Source organism: Prionailurus bengalensis, chromosome E1 (genome assembly GCF_016509475.1).
Source record: "Prionailurus bengalensis isolate Pbe53 chromosome E1, Fcat_Pben_1.1_paternal_pri, whole genome shotgun sequence".
Classification (NCBI taxonomy): Eukaryota; Metazoa; Chordata; class Mammalia; order Carnivora; family Felidae; genus Prionailurus; species Prionailurus bengalensis.
Window position 1 is genome coordinate 59,814,556 of NC_057347.1, and position 17,549 is coordinate 59,832,104.

The 17,549-nt window shown below is 53.7% G+C and overlaps 1 protein-coding gene across 1 annotated transcript in view; it reads right to left on the reverse strand.

The window, feature by feature from the left end:
• The window catches only part of NPLOC4 (NPL4 homolog, ubiquitin recognition factor), a 61,475-nt gene that overhangs the window by 23,401 nt on the left and 20,525 nt on the right, over positions 1–17,549 (reverse strand). Inside the window, exons 6-12 of the mRNA XM_043585368.1 lie at positions 17,302–17,396; positions 15,525–15,648; positions 14,273–14,452; positions 11,017–11,103; positions 8,190–8,261; positions 7,692–7,818; positions 3,975–4,135 (exon numbers count right to left, since the gene is read on the reverse strand). Coding sequence (XP_043441303.1) covers positions 3,975–4,135; positions 7,692–7,818; positions 8,190–8,261; positions 11,017–11,103; positions 14,273–14,452; positions 15,525–15,648; positions 17,302–17,396 — 846 coding nt within the window. The remainder of the gene's footprint in view (positions 1–3,974; positions 4,136–7,691; positions 7,819–8,189; positions 8,262–11,016; positions 11,104–14,272; positions 14,453–15,524; positions 15,649–17,301; positions 17,397–17,549) is intronic.

The following is a 17,549-nucleotide window of genomic DNA, read 5'->3' on the forward strand; positions in this document are numbered from 1 at the left end:
ACGAAACCTAACCCAGCGGCCGAGGTGGGGAGTAGAGGAGACGCTTGCAGCTCTCAGAAAGCCACGGCCCACGGGAAGCACAGTTCTCAGGTAGGAAAGGAGAGCCCCGAATCCTGCCCCCTCTCAGATCCACGCCTTGGCACCCCGCCAGCTGCCGGGACCCAGAGACACCCACACCATGTGCCAAACGGCCCCCACGAACAGCTTGAGAACACAGACCGTTAAAGCTGCACTTGAGAAGCTGTTAGAGAGCCGTGGGCACGAGGTGGCGAGGGGACAGGGGACTGAGTGGGGGGCTGTCCTCAGGGTGTCCAGCGCACGCAGAGCCAGGGGCGTGCTGGGGAGGGCACGTGGCGGTGCCACAGCTACAGACTGGACACTGGAAGCCCGGAGCGCACGCCCCCCCCCCCGCCCCCCCAGTTCAGCCCTGAGACACACGGAGGCCGCGCACCTGGAGGGCAGGTCACAGCCCCCGTGCGATCTCACGGAACAGCCGCCTCACTTCGTCTTACTGTGCTTTACAAATGCTGTGAGATTTTAGAAACCGGGGTTTGTGGCCGCCCTGCCGTCACACAAATCCACCGGCGCCATGGCCCACACCCTTTGTGCACTTCGTGTCTGTGTCCTGTTTGGTGCTTCTCGTTAGAACCACATTTGTCGTGGTGACCCGTGCCCAGTGATCTCTGCTGTCACGTAAACTCGTGCACAAGGGGGCGGTGGGGTCTGAGAGGACGGCCTGTGGCTCTGAAAGCTCTCCTGGGGGTGCACCGCTATCCGACAGCATCGCCTACTGCAGAGGAGCCGTCGGCGAGGGAACGAGCCTGCAGCAAACTTCCCGGCTGTCGTTTGGCAACAATTTGCCACAGCCACCCGGGCTTTCGGCAGCCCCCACCCTAACCGGTTGGCAGCCCCCAGATCAAGGCAAAAAGATTACGACCTGCCGAAAGCTCAGATGATGGTTAGCGTTTTGGGGTAATAAAATATGGGTTTTTTTAACGTTTATTTATTTTTGAGAGAGAGAGAGAGAGAGAGAGAGAGAGAGAGAGAGAGAGAGAGGGCGCACGCGTGAGCAGGGGAAGTGCAGGGAGAGGGGGGACAGAGGATCCCAACGGGCTCTGCGATGACAGCAGTGAGCCCGACGTGGGGCTCGGACTCACAAACTGTGAGTTCATGTCCTGAGCCAAAGTCAGATGTTCAGCCAACCGGGCCACCCAGATGCCCCAATGAAGTATTTTTCAATTAAAGTTTTAAAAGACGCTGTTTTTTAGACACGATGGCACGGCACGGCACGCTGAACAGACTGCAGTGTACCCAGAACTTCAGCACGCGCTGGGAAACCAAAACACGCGTTTGACTAGTGTCACGGCACCATCTGCTTGACTGCGGTGGCCTGGCACTGAACGTGCAAGACCTCCGAAGAGGGCTGCTCTGAGGGCAGGAGGGGCCTGGAGGCCGCACAGCAGGGCAGCGAACACGCGGACGCAGTGATGAGGGCCACAAGGCTTCCCCACTCCCGAGAGCACGAAGGGCTGGGATTTCAGTTCACTGGCAGCGGGCCGGGGCCACACACAGAGAACCTGACAGAGACGGGCTTTGCACAGGGCTGGGGTGACCACGTTTGAGACCCGGGGGTTTGAAACACACAGCCATTCTCCCAGTCAAGATAATACAAGTTTTGAAGCATGTGGGGTGGAGTCTCCACGTGTTTACACTGCACGACGCAGCAACCAAGCTGAAACCTGTTTCAGGAGAAGATTGAATCTCCCAGTCATTCGGGGCCAAGGGGACAAACACCCGAAGCAGGTGTCATCTTACAGAGCAGGAACTCTGGACTGCACTCCATGAAAAGGCAAGAACCCGCAGCGGACAGTCTTCCATAAATGTCAGTCAGACCTGACCCCTAAGTACCGCTCTGGTGCATCTGGGTGCTGCATCGTGGCCCCGCTGGACAGAGGGGGGGTCGTCTCCAGGGAAAAACGTCCTCCGGGGTCTTTGGCTTTTTCATATGCGATGACCAGCACACGGCGGAAACTTACCAAACTTGTGAAGAGAAAAGACAGACATTACACCAAAAAAAGACAACAGCTGCAAACCCACAGATGATACAAATGTTGGACACGAGGACCTTAAGACGCCATGATCACAACCCATAATTCGGGGAAAAAAAAAAATCAACCAATCAAAACTGATCCAGAAGTGACAGACAGATTTAACAGATCGGGACATCAAAATACTCATTATAACTGCATCCCATGCGTGCAGGCAGGTGGAGGCGTGGGAAACACACACACACACACACACACACACACACACACACACACACACACACCAGAGGAAACCGCAGCGCGCAGCGATCACTCCCGGGACGGACGGTTTGCTAGATGGGAGCGGCAGCAGACCAGACGTCACACAAGCCAGGACGAACAGGCCGCAAGAAACAGCAATGCAGACTCCTCAAAATGAGGCACAGAAAGAAAACAGACTGAAATACGACAAATGGGGCATCAGTAAGCTGTGGGACTTCAAGCAGCCAAATACACGTGTGACTGGAGTCCCTGAGCGATCAAAAACAAACAACAACAACAAAATCCCAAACCAAAAAAGAAAAAGGTACTGAACAGCTGGCATGTGCAGAATTCTACAGAATTCTAGAAATGGTTCTGGGATACTTCCCAGCCTCCTCCCCAGGACCGTGAATGGGAGGAGGACACACACCCGTGGATCTGTCCCCTCACGTGGCAAAGGGATTTTGCAGGTGTGATGAAGGTTACTAGTCAACTGACCTTAAAATCGGGAGATGACCTTGGACTAACGGGCAGGCCGGGAGGGCACACTCCTGCGGGCCTCCAGGGAAGAGCAGCGGACGGCCCTGCCGTGACCTGCCGCCGGGCCGGGGCCGGGACACTCGGTGCTGCCGACGCCTCACGCCACGGAGAACATCAGAGCCCCAACCGACCCTGCCGTGGCCCGGGCAGACCCTAGACCCCTGAGCACCGGACTACGAGGCAACGCCTGAGCCGGGTCTCATGGCCGCTACGTCCGCAAACACCTGTTACGGCAGCAACGTAAAACAAACACGATGGCCAAAAACTGACACAACTCGCAGACCCGAGAAGCTCAACCACCGCCAAACGCAGGACACGAGGAAGACTACCCGAGTCAAAGTCAAGCTGCTAAAAACCAGCGATGAGACAAGAACGGAAAGGCAGTCAGCAGGAAAGTCACACTGTGAATGGAGGAGCCCACGAGGGGCACAGGGGCTTCCTGCGAGAAACACCCCGAGGCAGGGGACGGTGGAGCTGACCGGTCAACCCAGAATTCTTTCTACCGCGAAGACACCCTTCCAAGTGAAGACAGCGCCCTCAGACGCGGCAAGGCCGCCCCGCGCCAAGAGACATGACTCAAGGAGCCCTCCAGGCGGCAGGATGGGGCAGACGGGACCCAAGTCCACCCGACGGGACCCGAGAACGAGTGCCGAGTAGAGGAGGAAAGCGGGCTCTCCGGCTTCCCTCAGGGAAGCACCTGACTCCTACATATTCAACAGGACATTTTTCGATAAAAACAGCTTTTATAGCTTTCACAAGGAAAAGGATTTCTAAACAGACGACCCTTTGTCCAACTCGTTAACTCAAATGCCGGCGCCCCGAGGAGGGCCTAATTACTGAGCACACAGCTCCCTGGACTCCTGGTGATGTATCCCATCGTCTTGTCTTGGGAAACAGAAATGGTCTCTGTGCTGCAGGGCTTTGATTTGGCGGCAGAGGACCCAGCCCCGTGAATATTACGTCTCCTTTCAGTTAGAAGCCCGAGCAGCTGAATACCAAGCCCTGAGGCCCTGAAGACGGGGCGCTGTTACCCACAAGGTGGGTCCTAAACAAGCTCAGAGGAGAAGCAGCTGAGGGCACCGCGGAGTCCAACACGGGTCCGCGCCCACGCCACGCCGCACAATTCCTTGGGTACCGTGGTGCTTTTACCTTATAAAACACGTCAGGCACGTACTGCTCGCTGCTGGACTCCTTGGCGTAGCCGAGCTCAGGGGCGTCTTTGCACGGCAGCAGACACTCGTCACGGACCAGCGCCATGCACTGATTGGACACCTGGTACCCTTCAAAGTGGACCTGGTTGTCGGGACCACCTGCAAGAGAGAGTCCTTCGATGAGCATCCACGAGCGAGATTCGAACCCAGTCCGTATCTGTCACTCTTCACTCCGGACCAACAGAACAAACCCACTCCAAAGAGTCTATCTCGGGTAAGAATTCAAAAACGCGCCGCCGCAACTTTACGAGTGGCTGGAGCGCACGGCAGCGGACACGGGGCACGAAGACGCAGCGCAGCTGTTCAAGCGGTTCCCACCAAGGACACGCTCTCTCAGAATCAGAAAACAGGACTGGTAAACGTTCTCCGATCCTGGGGTGCCTAGGCGTCTGACCGGCTCAGGTCATGATCTCACGGCTCGTGAGTTTGAGCCCCACATCAGGCTCTGTGCTGACGGCTCAGAGCCTGGAGCCCACTTCAGATTCTGTCTCTCTCTCTTTCTCTCTCTCTCTCTGCCCCTCCCCCATTCACGCTCGGTCTCTCTCTCTCCTTCAAAAATAAACATTAAAAAAAAAAAAAATCCTCCAATCCCACCCCAGACTATGTGTGCTGTCACCCAGCACCGGGGCTCTTAGCTGTCAGGAACACCAGAGCCCTGCCTCCAGCACGCTTGCGTTCTTGAGTGAGCAGAGGGGGACGGAGACGGACGGGACAAGCGGTGAAGACAACACAGCGTACCGTGGTCTCTACCCTACAGACGCCCGCACGGCCACGCACTGTCCTCTAGCGCCACACTCGGGAGGCGAGGACGCTGCCACAGAGCCAGGGCCAGCACGCAGGGGGCCTCAGCCCGGGCCGCTGGCTTCACTGTGCCATGTGCGGCCCTGCGTGCCTCTCCCCACTCCTCTCTCCATCATCGCTTCATAAAACCTCCAGCAAGTCTTAAAATTAGGGACAAGGACAGTGCAAAAGCCACTGAGAGGGAACCATCCAGCGAAGTGGAACCGAGCGGCAACCTGGCTGAGAGGAGACCCTGGAGAGAAGGACGGGCACCACGTCAAAGGCGGGCCCCGAGCCTCTGGCCGAGGGAAGACCAGGCCGTGCACCTGGCCGACTTCCACCGCCACAAATACACGCGCCTCCATAATCGGGTGACGTTCTGACAACTCTAATGTCCATTATCGTTGGTGGCTTTGGAAAATTTAAAAAAAACAAAAAATTCTCGATATCTCTACTTTAGTCTCCTGACAAAAACGAAGTTAAGTTCCTCATCGGGGAACAGAAATGTTTTTCCATCTGGCTTTCAAACATTTATCAGAAACCAGACCTGATGACCAAATGATCAGAAAGTGTGAAGGACAGGGGCAGAACCAGCCTGGAGAGGACAAGCCGGGGGCCTGCCGTGTTCCACTCTGCACACCAGAGGACGGCGGCAGCCGGCTTCCCAAGGCAGAGCTGAACGGGCTCCAGGGGCCCACCGGCGAGCAAGCCTAGCATCTCTCCGGCCCTGACGCACATCCTGGGGAGAGCTGGCCACGACCGCTCACTGAGGTCGAGGCGGCAGATGCAAGGCCCTTCACCCTCCGGTGCGCTCGGGGTCAGGCACACCACCCTCACACCAAGGAGGAGCGCGCTGGCTTAGAAGGAGCAGAGGGGAAGGTGGGGAAGGAGCGTGGCGAGGCCGCCCTCAGTGGGTGCCTCTGGCCACCATTTTGCCTCGGGCGTTGTAAACCCACCCTGGCTTTTGGATGGATCATTAAAACAGGATGGGTCGTCGGAAAAGAGCCTGGCCTTTGAGGACCAGCGAAAAACAGAAAACAGGATTTGTAAAATGGAAGGCGATTTAAAACAAAGCAGTATTCACCCACACGGACGGCCTCCAAAGGTACATTCGATGAGAAGACACGCTCGTTTCCACGCGGAGGAGCGAGACGCCGAGCTCTGGCGGGTCTCTCTAGGCTCGCGGGAGGCCCGATCCCGGCTGAGCTGAGGGGGTTGTGGGACGAGCTCTCTCACTCCCCTCCTAGTCCACCTGCCAAGGGAACCTGCGCGCAGGAGGACAGGGCCCGTGGCGGAAGAACTCTGCGCCTGGGCCTCGGCCTCGGGAAGGCACTCTCACAGCCCCGAGGTGTGGGCGGCCAGCCCTCCAAGACACACCGAAGCTAGCATTAGAGCAGAGAGCTTCAACTCGGGCTCGACGAAGCCTTCTCCTTCCAGCAGACCCTTCGTGTTCACAGGAGCAAACCCCACACGCGATCGTTACTCCCTTCCTCCAAACGTCTGGAGCTACGGTTGTTCTTGGTGGGGAGGGGCGAGGGGGAGCTCAGAGCTTCAGCAGCAGCTTGAGGGGCGGCTGCGGGCACGGGGCCTGCAGAGGCACCATAAAGCCGGGATGCAGCAGTCTCCTGGGAGACGGCCACAGACACACGGGCCCGCTCCTTCCCATCCCACCGGGGCCTCGGGCGTGCGGCGTGGGGAGTGCAGCCCTAACAGCTCCACGGGGCAGCGACACGCCCCCGGTGAGGAACCACTGATGCAGGGGGACGGCGCGCTTTATTTTCATTGGGAGCGGGACGAGGTGCGATGCTTCGGACGGCCCCCCCACCCCCCGCCCTACCCCGGCTCCCCTGCGCGGCGTCCAGTCTGAGCTGCTCTCCTCCTGCTCGGCACCCACCGTGACAGCCCGTAGCCAAGCCGCCTTCCTGGAAGGACCCTACGCTGGGGAAGCGTTTACTGTAACCCCACTCGACGCTCTCATCCACTCCCTTAAGTACCTGGCCCAACAACAGGTTAGGAAAATAAATCCAACTCAACTAATTCACACTAGCATGTGAAAGCTGCTGCCATTGCCTCTCACTCGTCAAAAGCACATTCATTTCAAAGAAGTGACTACCAATCCCAATGGACCTCAAGCCGATGCATCTTAAAAACTCAGGCAGCGCAACCTGGATTAGCAGGGGATCTAGTTGCTTACGGGCTCGGGCTATTTGCACACTGGCGTGACCTGAGGGTGCTTCTTCCTACAAGACTAGGGGAAGGATGGCCACCGTGAACAAACTGTGAGAGCAGAAACCAGATCTTCACGGGGTCTGAGTTAGACTGGACCAAAGTGACCAACCAGATCATGTCTGCAGGAGTTGGTTCTACTCGTTTTAAACCGCACGGTCCTATGGCTGGCTCTTCCTACGACAGCGTCCGTCAAGGATGTTATGGGAGATGTGGTGGCACTTTTTTATGGGGCCCCGATTTTTCTGGTCACTATCTACTTGTGACGCACGTAACACGGAATAGGACATATATAACCTCTCACACACACACACGTGCACGGAAATGGTATCTTGAATGACTCCTATTCACGACGTCAAAAATAAATAACAAACAGTAAGTCTTCTCCTGCACGGCCAGAGTCACTCTTGGTTCCCGGAAGGGGCAAAGGCAGCCCCGAGCAGAGACCCAGAACCAAGTGAACCTGACCTTGGAACGGGAGCAGATGAGGGAAGAGCCACGCGGAGGCCCCAGTTTCAGTGGCTCTGCGGGCGATGCAGGTAAGTTCTAGATTTCTACCACAAAACAAAAAGAGGAATCTGCATCTCACAGGCACAGTAGTAACTAAGTTGAGAATGAAAAGCCACCAAAAGAAGAACAAAACACATACCTGTAGCCACCGCGGTAACGAACTTGGATCCAAAATGTCCATCTGGAGAGAGTCGACATATGTTGGGATGCTTATTTTGGAAGTCTCCTGCCGTGATACATTCTTCCGAACTCAGGAAATAGGTGTCCTAAGAAAAGAGAAACGGCACATGGAGTTGTACGGCATCTATTTCTTCTTTAGAAAACATTAAGAACTGAACTCTGTCAACGGCTACACGACGTCAACACCTCCAGTCCCTAGCTGTCACGGGCTCCTTTCCCACCGCAAATAACTATGAAGGCCAGAAGCGTCAAGCATCCGCCCTACAGGCTCACCATCCGAGAGCACTGGCAGGTGAAGGCCAGGGGTTTTGCTCTAGAAGACACGTCGACAGACCCATCCGTAATTTATCGATTTTCCCCACTGTGTGGAAAATCATTTGGCCTAGAAGCCAGGATGAGCTGTGCATGGCCACCCCGCGGGCTCGTGACCAAGCTGCGGGCTCCCATCCCACCTCACCTTATTCCGACTGTATCGCACCGTACCCTTCCGGGTGTCTTCTGAGACCAGGTCTGTAAATATCCAGCCGACCTGCAGGAGAAAGGAAAGTATCTTCCGAGCCTCTTCTTGAAAACGGGTGGTGAATGTTTTCTGGCCTCTGCCCGGAGAACTTAAGAACAATGTTCTCAGTAAGAGACTCTCTCACGAGCCAGCTCCTCAACTCAGCTACCATGACTTCCAAACTCCACTCAGTTGCAAACGGCCACACTCCCCTGGTACTGCTGGGCTGGAGGTGACGGTGAGCGAACAGGGCTCACCTATTGTTAGAAGCCCCGTGGCACCAACTCGGTACCCGGCCCCATGCCGGGTGTGGGGGGAGACCGCCGGCAAGAACAAGATTAACAGAACGCTTACACTCCAACCAGGAAGGCACACAATGAGCAAGCAACTAGAGACGATGCTGTTTAAGAGGCTACGGCTTTCTCTGTGAGACAAGAAAGCGGACTCCATAGAGAAGGCACTTAAAATAAGGAGCCCTACGACGGAGACCTTGCCCAGCTGCTCCCTTGCATTCCGCTGCAGTGCTGAAGAAACCGTCTGGGGGGTACAAGGAGTTAGAGTCCTGTCACTAGGGCACCCACACGCCCGTCCCGGACAGTTGCCTGTCTGTGTGCTCCGTGATCCCTGATCCTCTTGTACCCAGGAACCTCACAGCCGGTTGCCCCTCCTGAACCAGAGCCGGGCTGGGGATGGAAACCAAGTACACATCCTCTGGAGAAGCGATGCAGTGCCCAAGACCCTCTCCGGCACAACCCCGACACAGAACTCTTCAAATCCCTCTCCCGCACACAAGACCAGGCAAATGTGAACTTCATTTTCTTCAAAAATACCCAAGCAAACGGGGTGCCTGGTGGCTCAGTCGGTTGAACGTCCAACTTTGGCAATCACGGGTCGTGATTTCACAGTTTGTGAGTTCAGCTCTGTGCTGACAGCTCAGAGCCTGGAGCCTGTTTCGGATTCTGTGTCTCCCTCTCTCTCTGCCCCTCCCTCTGTCTCTCTCTCAAAAATGAATAAGAATTATGGGGCGCCTGGGTGGCTCAGTCGGTTGAGCGTCCGACTTCGGCTCAGGTCATGATCTCGTGGTCCGTGAGTTCGAGCCCAGCGTCGGGCTCCGTGCTGACAGCTCAGAGCCTGGAGCCTGTTTCGGATTCTGTGTCTCCCTCTCTCTCTGACCTTCTCCCATTCATGCTCTGTCTCAAAAATAAGTAAACGTTAAAAAAAATATATATATATGAATTTAAAAATTTTTTATTTATTTTTTTTAAGAATGGAGGGCTTTATTTTTTTTAATTTTTTAATTTTTTTTTTCAGCGTTTATTTTTATTTTTGGGACAGAGAGAGACAGAGCATGAACAGGAGAGGGGCAGAGAGAGAGGGAGACACAGAATCGGAAACAGGCTCCAGGCGCTGAGCCATCAGCCCAGAGCCCGACGCAGGGCTCGAACTCACGGGCCGCGAGATCGTGACCTGGCTGAAGTCGGCCGCTTAACCGACTGCGCCACCCAGGCGCCCCTAAAAAAAAATTTTAAAAAGAAGTTATACCAGTTTCTCTTTTGAACAAGAGAAACTTCAAGAATTTAAACAAAATCTGGCCCTAAATCAAGATGCCGATTCCTTGCTAGAAACAATAGGACGTTTTCTGAAAGCTTTTGTGAAAATGACTTTGCTTTATAACATTCCTAGGTTTTAAATACATTCCTTATTTTGCACTTTTATCTTCTGTAGAGAGTTAATTTTTCCATGTTCATAAGTTGATTAAGAAATTAAGGATAGGGGCACCTGGGTGGCTCAGGTGGCTGAGCGTCCGACTCTTGATTTTGGCTCAGGTCATGATCCCAGGGTCATGGGATCAAGTCCTGCAACAGGCTCCACGCTGGCCACAGGGGCCTGCTTGGGATATTCTCCCTCTCTTTCTCTCTCTCACCTTATGCCCCTTCCCTGCTCACACATGTGCTCGCGCTCTAAAATAAAAAATTAAAAAAAATAAAAACAAAATTTTTAAATTAAAAAACAAATAATAAAGGATTGGGGAGCCTGGGTGGCTCAGTCGGCTAAGCGTCTGACTCTTGATTTCAGCTCAGGTCATGATCTCACAGTTTGTGGGATCAAGCCCCACTTGGGATCTTCTCTCTCTCTCTCTCTCTCTCTTTCTGCCTCTCCCCAGCTCGTGCACTCTCTCGCCTACTCTCAAAAATACGTAAACTTAATAGAAAAAACAAAACAGACTCAAAACGAAAGTTCTCTGTTTTCTAACTGCCCAGGAAAATTGGGAAACCTCACGTGCTCAGACACCTAAATCAGAAATAGGAAGTCCAATGATGACGGAAGAAGGAGCACCGGAGGCTGCAAGCACCTGAGACGGAAACAGAACCCCACACACAGGCCTCTGTCACCGGCTCACACCAGGAGCCCGGGCCGCAGCGGGCGGGACACACAGCCCGGCATCGAGGCCCCTTCCCGGACAAAAGAGGGGGTCTGGCTCCCGCCATTACATTCCTCCATTCTCTGAGCTGTCCTCAGGAAGAGGGGCCGGCAGATTTAAACACAAGCCCCAGAATGGGGAGTCATCTGTTTTCATTTTACTTTGGATCAGAGAAACATTCTCGTTTTATTTCAAATCAGAGGAACAGAGAGGCAGTGGCGCCCAGTAAACACGCTGGGCCTGCACCTGACCTTGAGTAGCTGGGAGCTCAGTCCCAGACAGGACCCGGCTGTGCCACCCACCTGGAGGTCCCCAACAGACAGCTCCGACCCCCCCATCAAAAGCCAGCAGAATGTTCCGTACCTTCCTCAGGCCAAGCTTGGCGGCAATCTCATCCACCACCTCAGCTTTCGGGTCTTCCAGAAGCTCCAGGCTATTCTGCGTGCCAATCTGTTGGGGCAGTAAAAGGAGCAGACCCAACTCAGAGGAGCCCACAACCACCCGGCTCCAGTTCAGGAGTCCCAAGGGCAGCTAAACGCAGCCCGGGGGCTTGGCCTCCTCAGGCCGTACGGTGCTCTGCAACCCAGACTGAGAGGGCAAGGTGTTTCCCCCCACAGTCCCTCGCCGAGTACGTGGCTGCTCTCAGGGAGGAGAAAGGCTCTCTACACATTTTCCTGCTGGGTTCCTTCACTGAGCAAAATCCGTTTCAAAACTCCCTTGGGTAAACAGTTGCCTTCCAAACGGGTTGGGCCGGGTTAGGCAAGATTATTTGAGCTGTAAGGTAACACGTTTCCAGAAAACCTAAGGTGACGCGTCTCCAGAAAACGGGCGGGGAAAACGTGTGCGCCGTTTCGCACACAGTGCTGCACTTCACAGGACCAAGTGAGCAATGATAGGCGTGCACACCCTAAGGAAAGGACAAGGCAACCTGCTGGTGGGTGGGCAGAGCACCTGGCTCGGGGCGGCAGGTGGGCTCAGACTCTGGCTGGCTCACACACAACCTACGCCGGCCACAAGAGCCCAACTCCCTGCCGTGGACAGAGCCTGCGCTGACACGTAGCTCAAGGGTCATTAGGAAGTACCGTACCCGGCAGAAACCCCAGCCACAGGCACAGAAAAGTGAAGGCCGCCCCAGACCCAGTTATACTGATTGGGCGCGTCCTTGTAAATTAGTCAAATTCTGGCAAAACAACAAAAGAACTTTCTGTCGCTGAGTATTAGCACGTGGAGATCACCTACACCTCCGGAGCACAGGTCCGGACAAATCTAAGGATCTGGTTTCAAGACCTGTCACGGCATGGGCTTCCGCTTCTAACGAACCGGATGCTATTGGAGGTCAATGGCTTCAACCTCCAGGACGATGCTGTTAGGAGTCTGTCTGGACGACAGAGGTTTGTTTCCGTTTTTAATTCAATCAGCTCCCAACAGACCTGCTGAAAACTCCTCACGAGAGAGACCCTGTACGAAACCCAAGGCGAACGTACTACGCTTCCAAAAGCGGCCCCCTCATTACGGAGCACACTTAGTGCCCTACCGGTTGGGCAATCCGGGGATCCCGGCTCTCAGGCAGAGCCTCTGTCGCCACCTAGCGACCCCCGTCCAAGGAGCCACCACAGTAGGTCCACTCAGACACCTCCTCTGCAGCTCTCGGTAAATACAGAAATGGACAAAGGGGTGTAGACGACATTCAGAACCTGCATAGATACAGCCGGGGAGACAACGGCACGTGTGCAAGAGCCACACACCCGCACACCAGTCAGGAGCGACGGGGCCCGCGGTTTCAGACCTTTACTTAAGAAGTCGGTGGGTCTCGGGCTCCGTGCTGACAGCTCAGAGCCTGGATGGAGCCTGCCTCAGACTGCGTCTCCCTCTCTCTCTGCCCCTTCCCTACTCATACTCTGTCTCTGTCTCAAAAACAAATAAACGTTAAAAATAACATTAATAATAATAAAAAAAGAAGTCGGTGGGTCACGGACTGACGTAAAGAACACAGTGCAAGGCGACAAGGGTGAGTATGCTAGGCATACACCCGAAGGATAGTATGAATATCTGTCTATTCGCTTGTATTTTAAAAACTCAAATTTTAGGGGCGCCTGGGTGGCGCAGTCGGTTAAGCGTCTGACTTCAGCCAGGTCACGATCTCGCGGTCCGTGAGTTCGAGCCCCGCGTCAGGCTCTGGGCTGATGGCTCGGAGCCTGGAGCCTGTTTCCGATTCTGTGTCTCCCTCTCTCTCTGCCCCTCGCCCGTTCATGATCTGTCTCTCTCTGTCCCAAAAATAAATAAAAACGTTGAAAAAAAATTAAAAAAAATAATAATAATAAAAAAAAATTAAAACTCAAATTTTAGAAGTCTAAGCCAAATATTTCGGAAAGAGGGACAGGATGAAGGGGGTACCTTGGATCTTTGGAAACGTGATTTTTTTTTTCTTTTCTAACATTTTAATTAAAAATTTCAAACATAGGAGCACCTGGGTGGTCAGCTGGTCAAGTGTCCGACTCCTGATTTTGGCTCGGGTCATGTTCTCGTGGTTGGGATCAAGCCACGCGTTGGGTTCCAAGCTGAGTGTGAAGCCTGCTTGGGATTCTGTCTCTCCCTCTCTCTCTGCCCCTCCCCTGCTCACATGCTTGCTCACTCTCTCTCTCAAAACAAATATTTAAAAATTTTTTTCAAACATACATAAAAGTTTACAGAATTTCCTTGTGAGGACTCATACACCGACTACTTAGAGCCAGCCACTGACATTTACTATACTCTAGCCACCCCCCAAGCCACCTTAGTTTTTCTTATTTCATAGGGAACTAGAGACACAAGCACACCCTCCCCAAGTACTCCAGCACGTGTATCACACACTTGGGTTCCACGTTTACAGTATTCACTTTCGTAATAATTGTATACAATGAAACATACTACATGAGTACTTCATGTAATCGTGCAACACGTTTAAGAGTATACATACATAAAACCTATCCCTAAACGCTGCAAATAAAGCAAACAAACGTAAATGTGTTAACTAGTTGGTGGCACAGTCCTTAAGAGAGGACTTTCCAAGTGACTTTAAAACACTATTTGATTGCTGGTCCCTCATGAGACACGCCCTAAGGACCCTCCTCCTTCCACCAGAAGTTTCCAGTCTTATACCGGTGGTGATTTTGGTGCTGTCATTCTAAGATATCTGTGTGTGTGGCACAGGGATAAAGACCCTCTGGTTCCATCATTTCTGAGCCAGCTGACCACAGGCATGGGCAAAGAAGCTACAGAATTACAAGGGAGAGAGCAGCCGTGTGGCACTTGGAGACAAGAGACAGAAGTGGAACATAGGGCACAGATGACAATATCGCCTCAATGTTCAACCTACTGAAGTTGACAAGTGTATTTATTATTAGGTAAGAGGACATCCTTATGCGTTAGAAAGGCACACTGAAATACGTAGGGGCCGTGAACTTACCCTCTAAGAATTCGGAATATAAATACCGTGTCTGTGTGCACGTGTCTCGTATAGACACAGACGGAGACAGACTGGGAAATGATAAAGCAAAAGGAGTGAAACAAAGCCTGAAACGAGAGTCCCGCGCAGCCTTCAGAGCAGAAGCCACAGGCCACGAAGCCCCAGCCCACCTACCTGGGGAGGCTCGTAAATCGCGGCCACTTCGGCCCTGATGCCAAGAGGAATGTCTTTGTGCTCTGTATACCGTCCGTACAAATACCCGAAATGCTGGTTCCCTGTCTTCCTCCAGAAGTCAAGGAAGCGATCAGCAACCGTGTGATTCTCAAACATGATATTGTCCACGTGTCTGTATTTCTGTAGAGCAAACAATGGGGTGATGAAAACACTCAGTAATAAATAACTTATTTTTCTAGTCTAAGCCATTCATAAATTGCCTTCACCCAGCTCTTACACACATGCACACATGAATTAAGAATGTGCCCTGAAGGGGCAGTAGGGCTGGAGGGCTCAGTAGGTTAAGCGTCTGACTTCAGCTTGGGTCGTGATCTCGCGGTATGGGGGTTCGTGCCCCCCGTCGGGCTCTGTGCTGACAGCTCGGAGCCTGGAGGCTGCTTTGGATTCTGTGCCTCCCTCTCTCTCTGCCCCTCCCCTGCTCACGCGCGCTCTCTCTCTCTCTCTCTCTCTCAATCTCTCTTTCAAAAAAAAACATGAAAAAAAAAAAAAAGAATGTGCTCTGCCATCAAGATTCTAGAGGGTGGGTGGGTAGAGGTGGGATTCCTCTGTAAATTAATTCAAATTCATCTTACTGGGATTTCACCTAAAGTGCAGGTTTTCAGGATCTCTGGCATAAAAATCAGTTTTCAAAAAAAAGAAAGAGAGGGGTGTGGGGGAAGGGAAGAGAGAAAAGAAAGAAAGCCGTCCCCAGGCAGTCACAAAGGCTATGGAGAGCTTTCTAAGGAGGAAACATGGGCCAGTGGTGCAGGGAAGGCCAGGCGAGCACGGAGACCAGAGGGGAAGAGGCCAGGATACTGCGTATAGCTTTCCCTGTCTCTTCCTCCTTCCAGAGTCCAGCTCCCTTCTTTACCTGGCCCGGACAGGTGCTCCCAGGGGGCTCCAGGACAATTCGGTTCCCAGCTCCCAGAAGGCAAAGTCACAACCAAGGAGCATTTTAAAGTCACGAAGAAAATTCTACTTCCACGCAGGCCGACAAAAGAGAAAACTGAAGACCCCCTCGCCCACGCCTGAAACAGATCTCACAAATAACACCTCCAGGCCTCCAGCGTACGACTTGAAAGTGCACTTGAACTTGCACTCTGCACGGGGTGGCTCCCTCCAAGGATGGCCCCTTCTGGAAATGTTCATTTCCGAGCCATGAAAACCAATCTACTGCTTTCCGCTGTCTAGGCGGGCACGGCAAACGTCTCACCTGTCTGTTCAGTGTGATGGCACTTGGCTGGCACTTAGTACAGATGCCGTTGGGCCACGGAAGGTGCCCCTCACATCCTGATTTAATCTTGCAGCTGATGTTCTCCAGAGCAACAAATTTCCCCCTGCACAAGAAGAGGCAACTTGAGTAAACATTCCGATGGTGAAACGTTCAGCAGGAAACTGGAAATCATATGACAAATATCCTACCCCTCCTGAACAGAGTTCTAAAGACCTAAGCGTGTGGAGGCAACAGCAAGGGAAACGTGCTAACAAGTGCTCTTGCGGAGTCCCAGCCTCCGTCCTGCACATGCAGACTGCGCACGAATACAGAAGTACCAGCCTACAAAAAGTCTCCATTTTCAATGTCGGTCACTAACACCCATGAAGACTTTCAGGGACGCAATTCAATATCTATTGCTCTAACCCGTGCCACTAAGAGGAAACAACGCTAGTTTTTAAGTTTCATTAACTCATCAGCAACATCTACGTCACGAGTCCAGTACTTGGATGCTCGTAAAAAATTCAGAATCACAGGGAAGAACCCCGACGAGGGTACGTTACAAAGACCTCTGTCCCCGGCTTTCAGCTGGAATAAAGACTATCCCGTGAGGAAGCCAGGGAGCCACCTGGATGTGGGGAGAATGTGCACATGTGCCTTGACCCTCTGCCAGCTTCCCATTCACAAACGGTCCCATAACTCAGTCCTGTCTTCACAGGCCAACAGCACGCTGGCAGCAGGGACCGCCACCGGCCTGCACGTTACCGACAGCTGCAAATGTGCGGGAGGCTGACGGAGTTCAGCACAACAAAATCTCTACTCATACCTAGTCCAGGAAGTTCCACGGCTTACCCCACGGACAGGCAAGAATGGGTTTCTGGTTGGACTTTTTTCCTCCTGGTCTAACTTTTTTAAAAACTCCTTTTAGGATGTCAGCAGGTTGTCAGAGAAAAAACGACAATCAGGCCAACATGACACCCTTCACAAAACGTTGCTGCCTTGGGTTCAGCCACCATCTCGTCCTGCTGCACTGATGGGAATTGTAAAATCCTGGTGTGAAGTCCATCGCTTTCTGGGAGGGTGAAGTATAGTCAGCGGAAAGGGGTTGCACAGGCAAGTACTCGACGTGGCTTGGAAGAACTCAAAATGCTCTCGGTCAGCCCCTCTCCAGCCACTGTCACCGCCCGCGCTCAGGGAGCCCAGAGCTGGCCGCCCCACCGCCCACCTGGCCGAGGCTGCAGCCCACGCCTGCCGAGCCCACACGATGGCTGTGAAATCAAGCTGATAAAGGGGCGGGCTCCAGGGCAAAGGGCTGATGGGGGCTGTGGAATAAGTGAGCCAAGAGAACCATGCGGTGGTTCAGTTTTTCTGAAAAGCAGAGGATGAGCCCACACGCCACAAGACTGATCACCATCGTGCCGCCTTATCTCATCCGCCTTCACATACCACTAAGTTGCCGGAGCACCACGTACTGGGGGAAGCGGGGGACGTTCACCAGGGGCCTCCACAGAGACCACTGCCAGCTTGGCATCTGCCCGCCAGTCCGGGCAAGGATCATGACAGGGCATCAGAGGCTCCACCCGTCTGTTTCTTTTCCAGAACCGGGGCAGAAGCCACGAATTCAAATGTTCCACGCCCAGACCCCGATCTTTGCTTTTCTCACTCACACGCTCGTGGTCTTTAAGCGACCCCTGCCAGATACACAAAAGGGGCACCCGCACGTCAGAGCCACGCCAGAGCCGCACCGGCACAGCCTAACTGCGCTCAGGTTGCTTACTTGTCGGCCCCCCCGGTCAGCTTTCGGATGTAGGCGTGGAAGGACATGTGCTTCACAGGAGGCTCAAGATGGTTCAGGTAATCCTCGTCGAACGGCTGCCGAAACACACACAGTTAGTACAGTCCCACGCCCGCGGGCGCAGAGAGATGAGGAGAGGCGGGCAGCCGCGCTCCTGCTGCACGCCCCCCGGGGGGGGGGTCAAGCCAGGCCCCACGGAGGGCAACGAGAGAGAACCGGGGCTGGCTTCT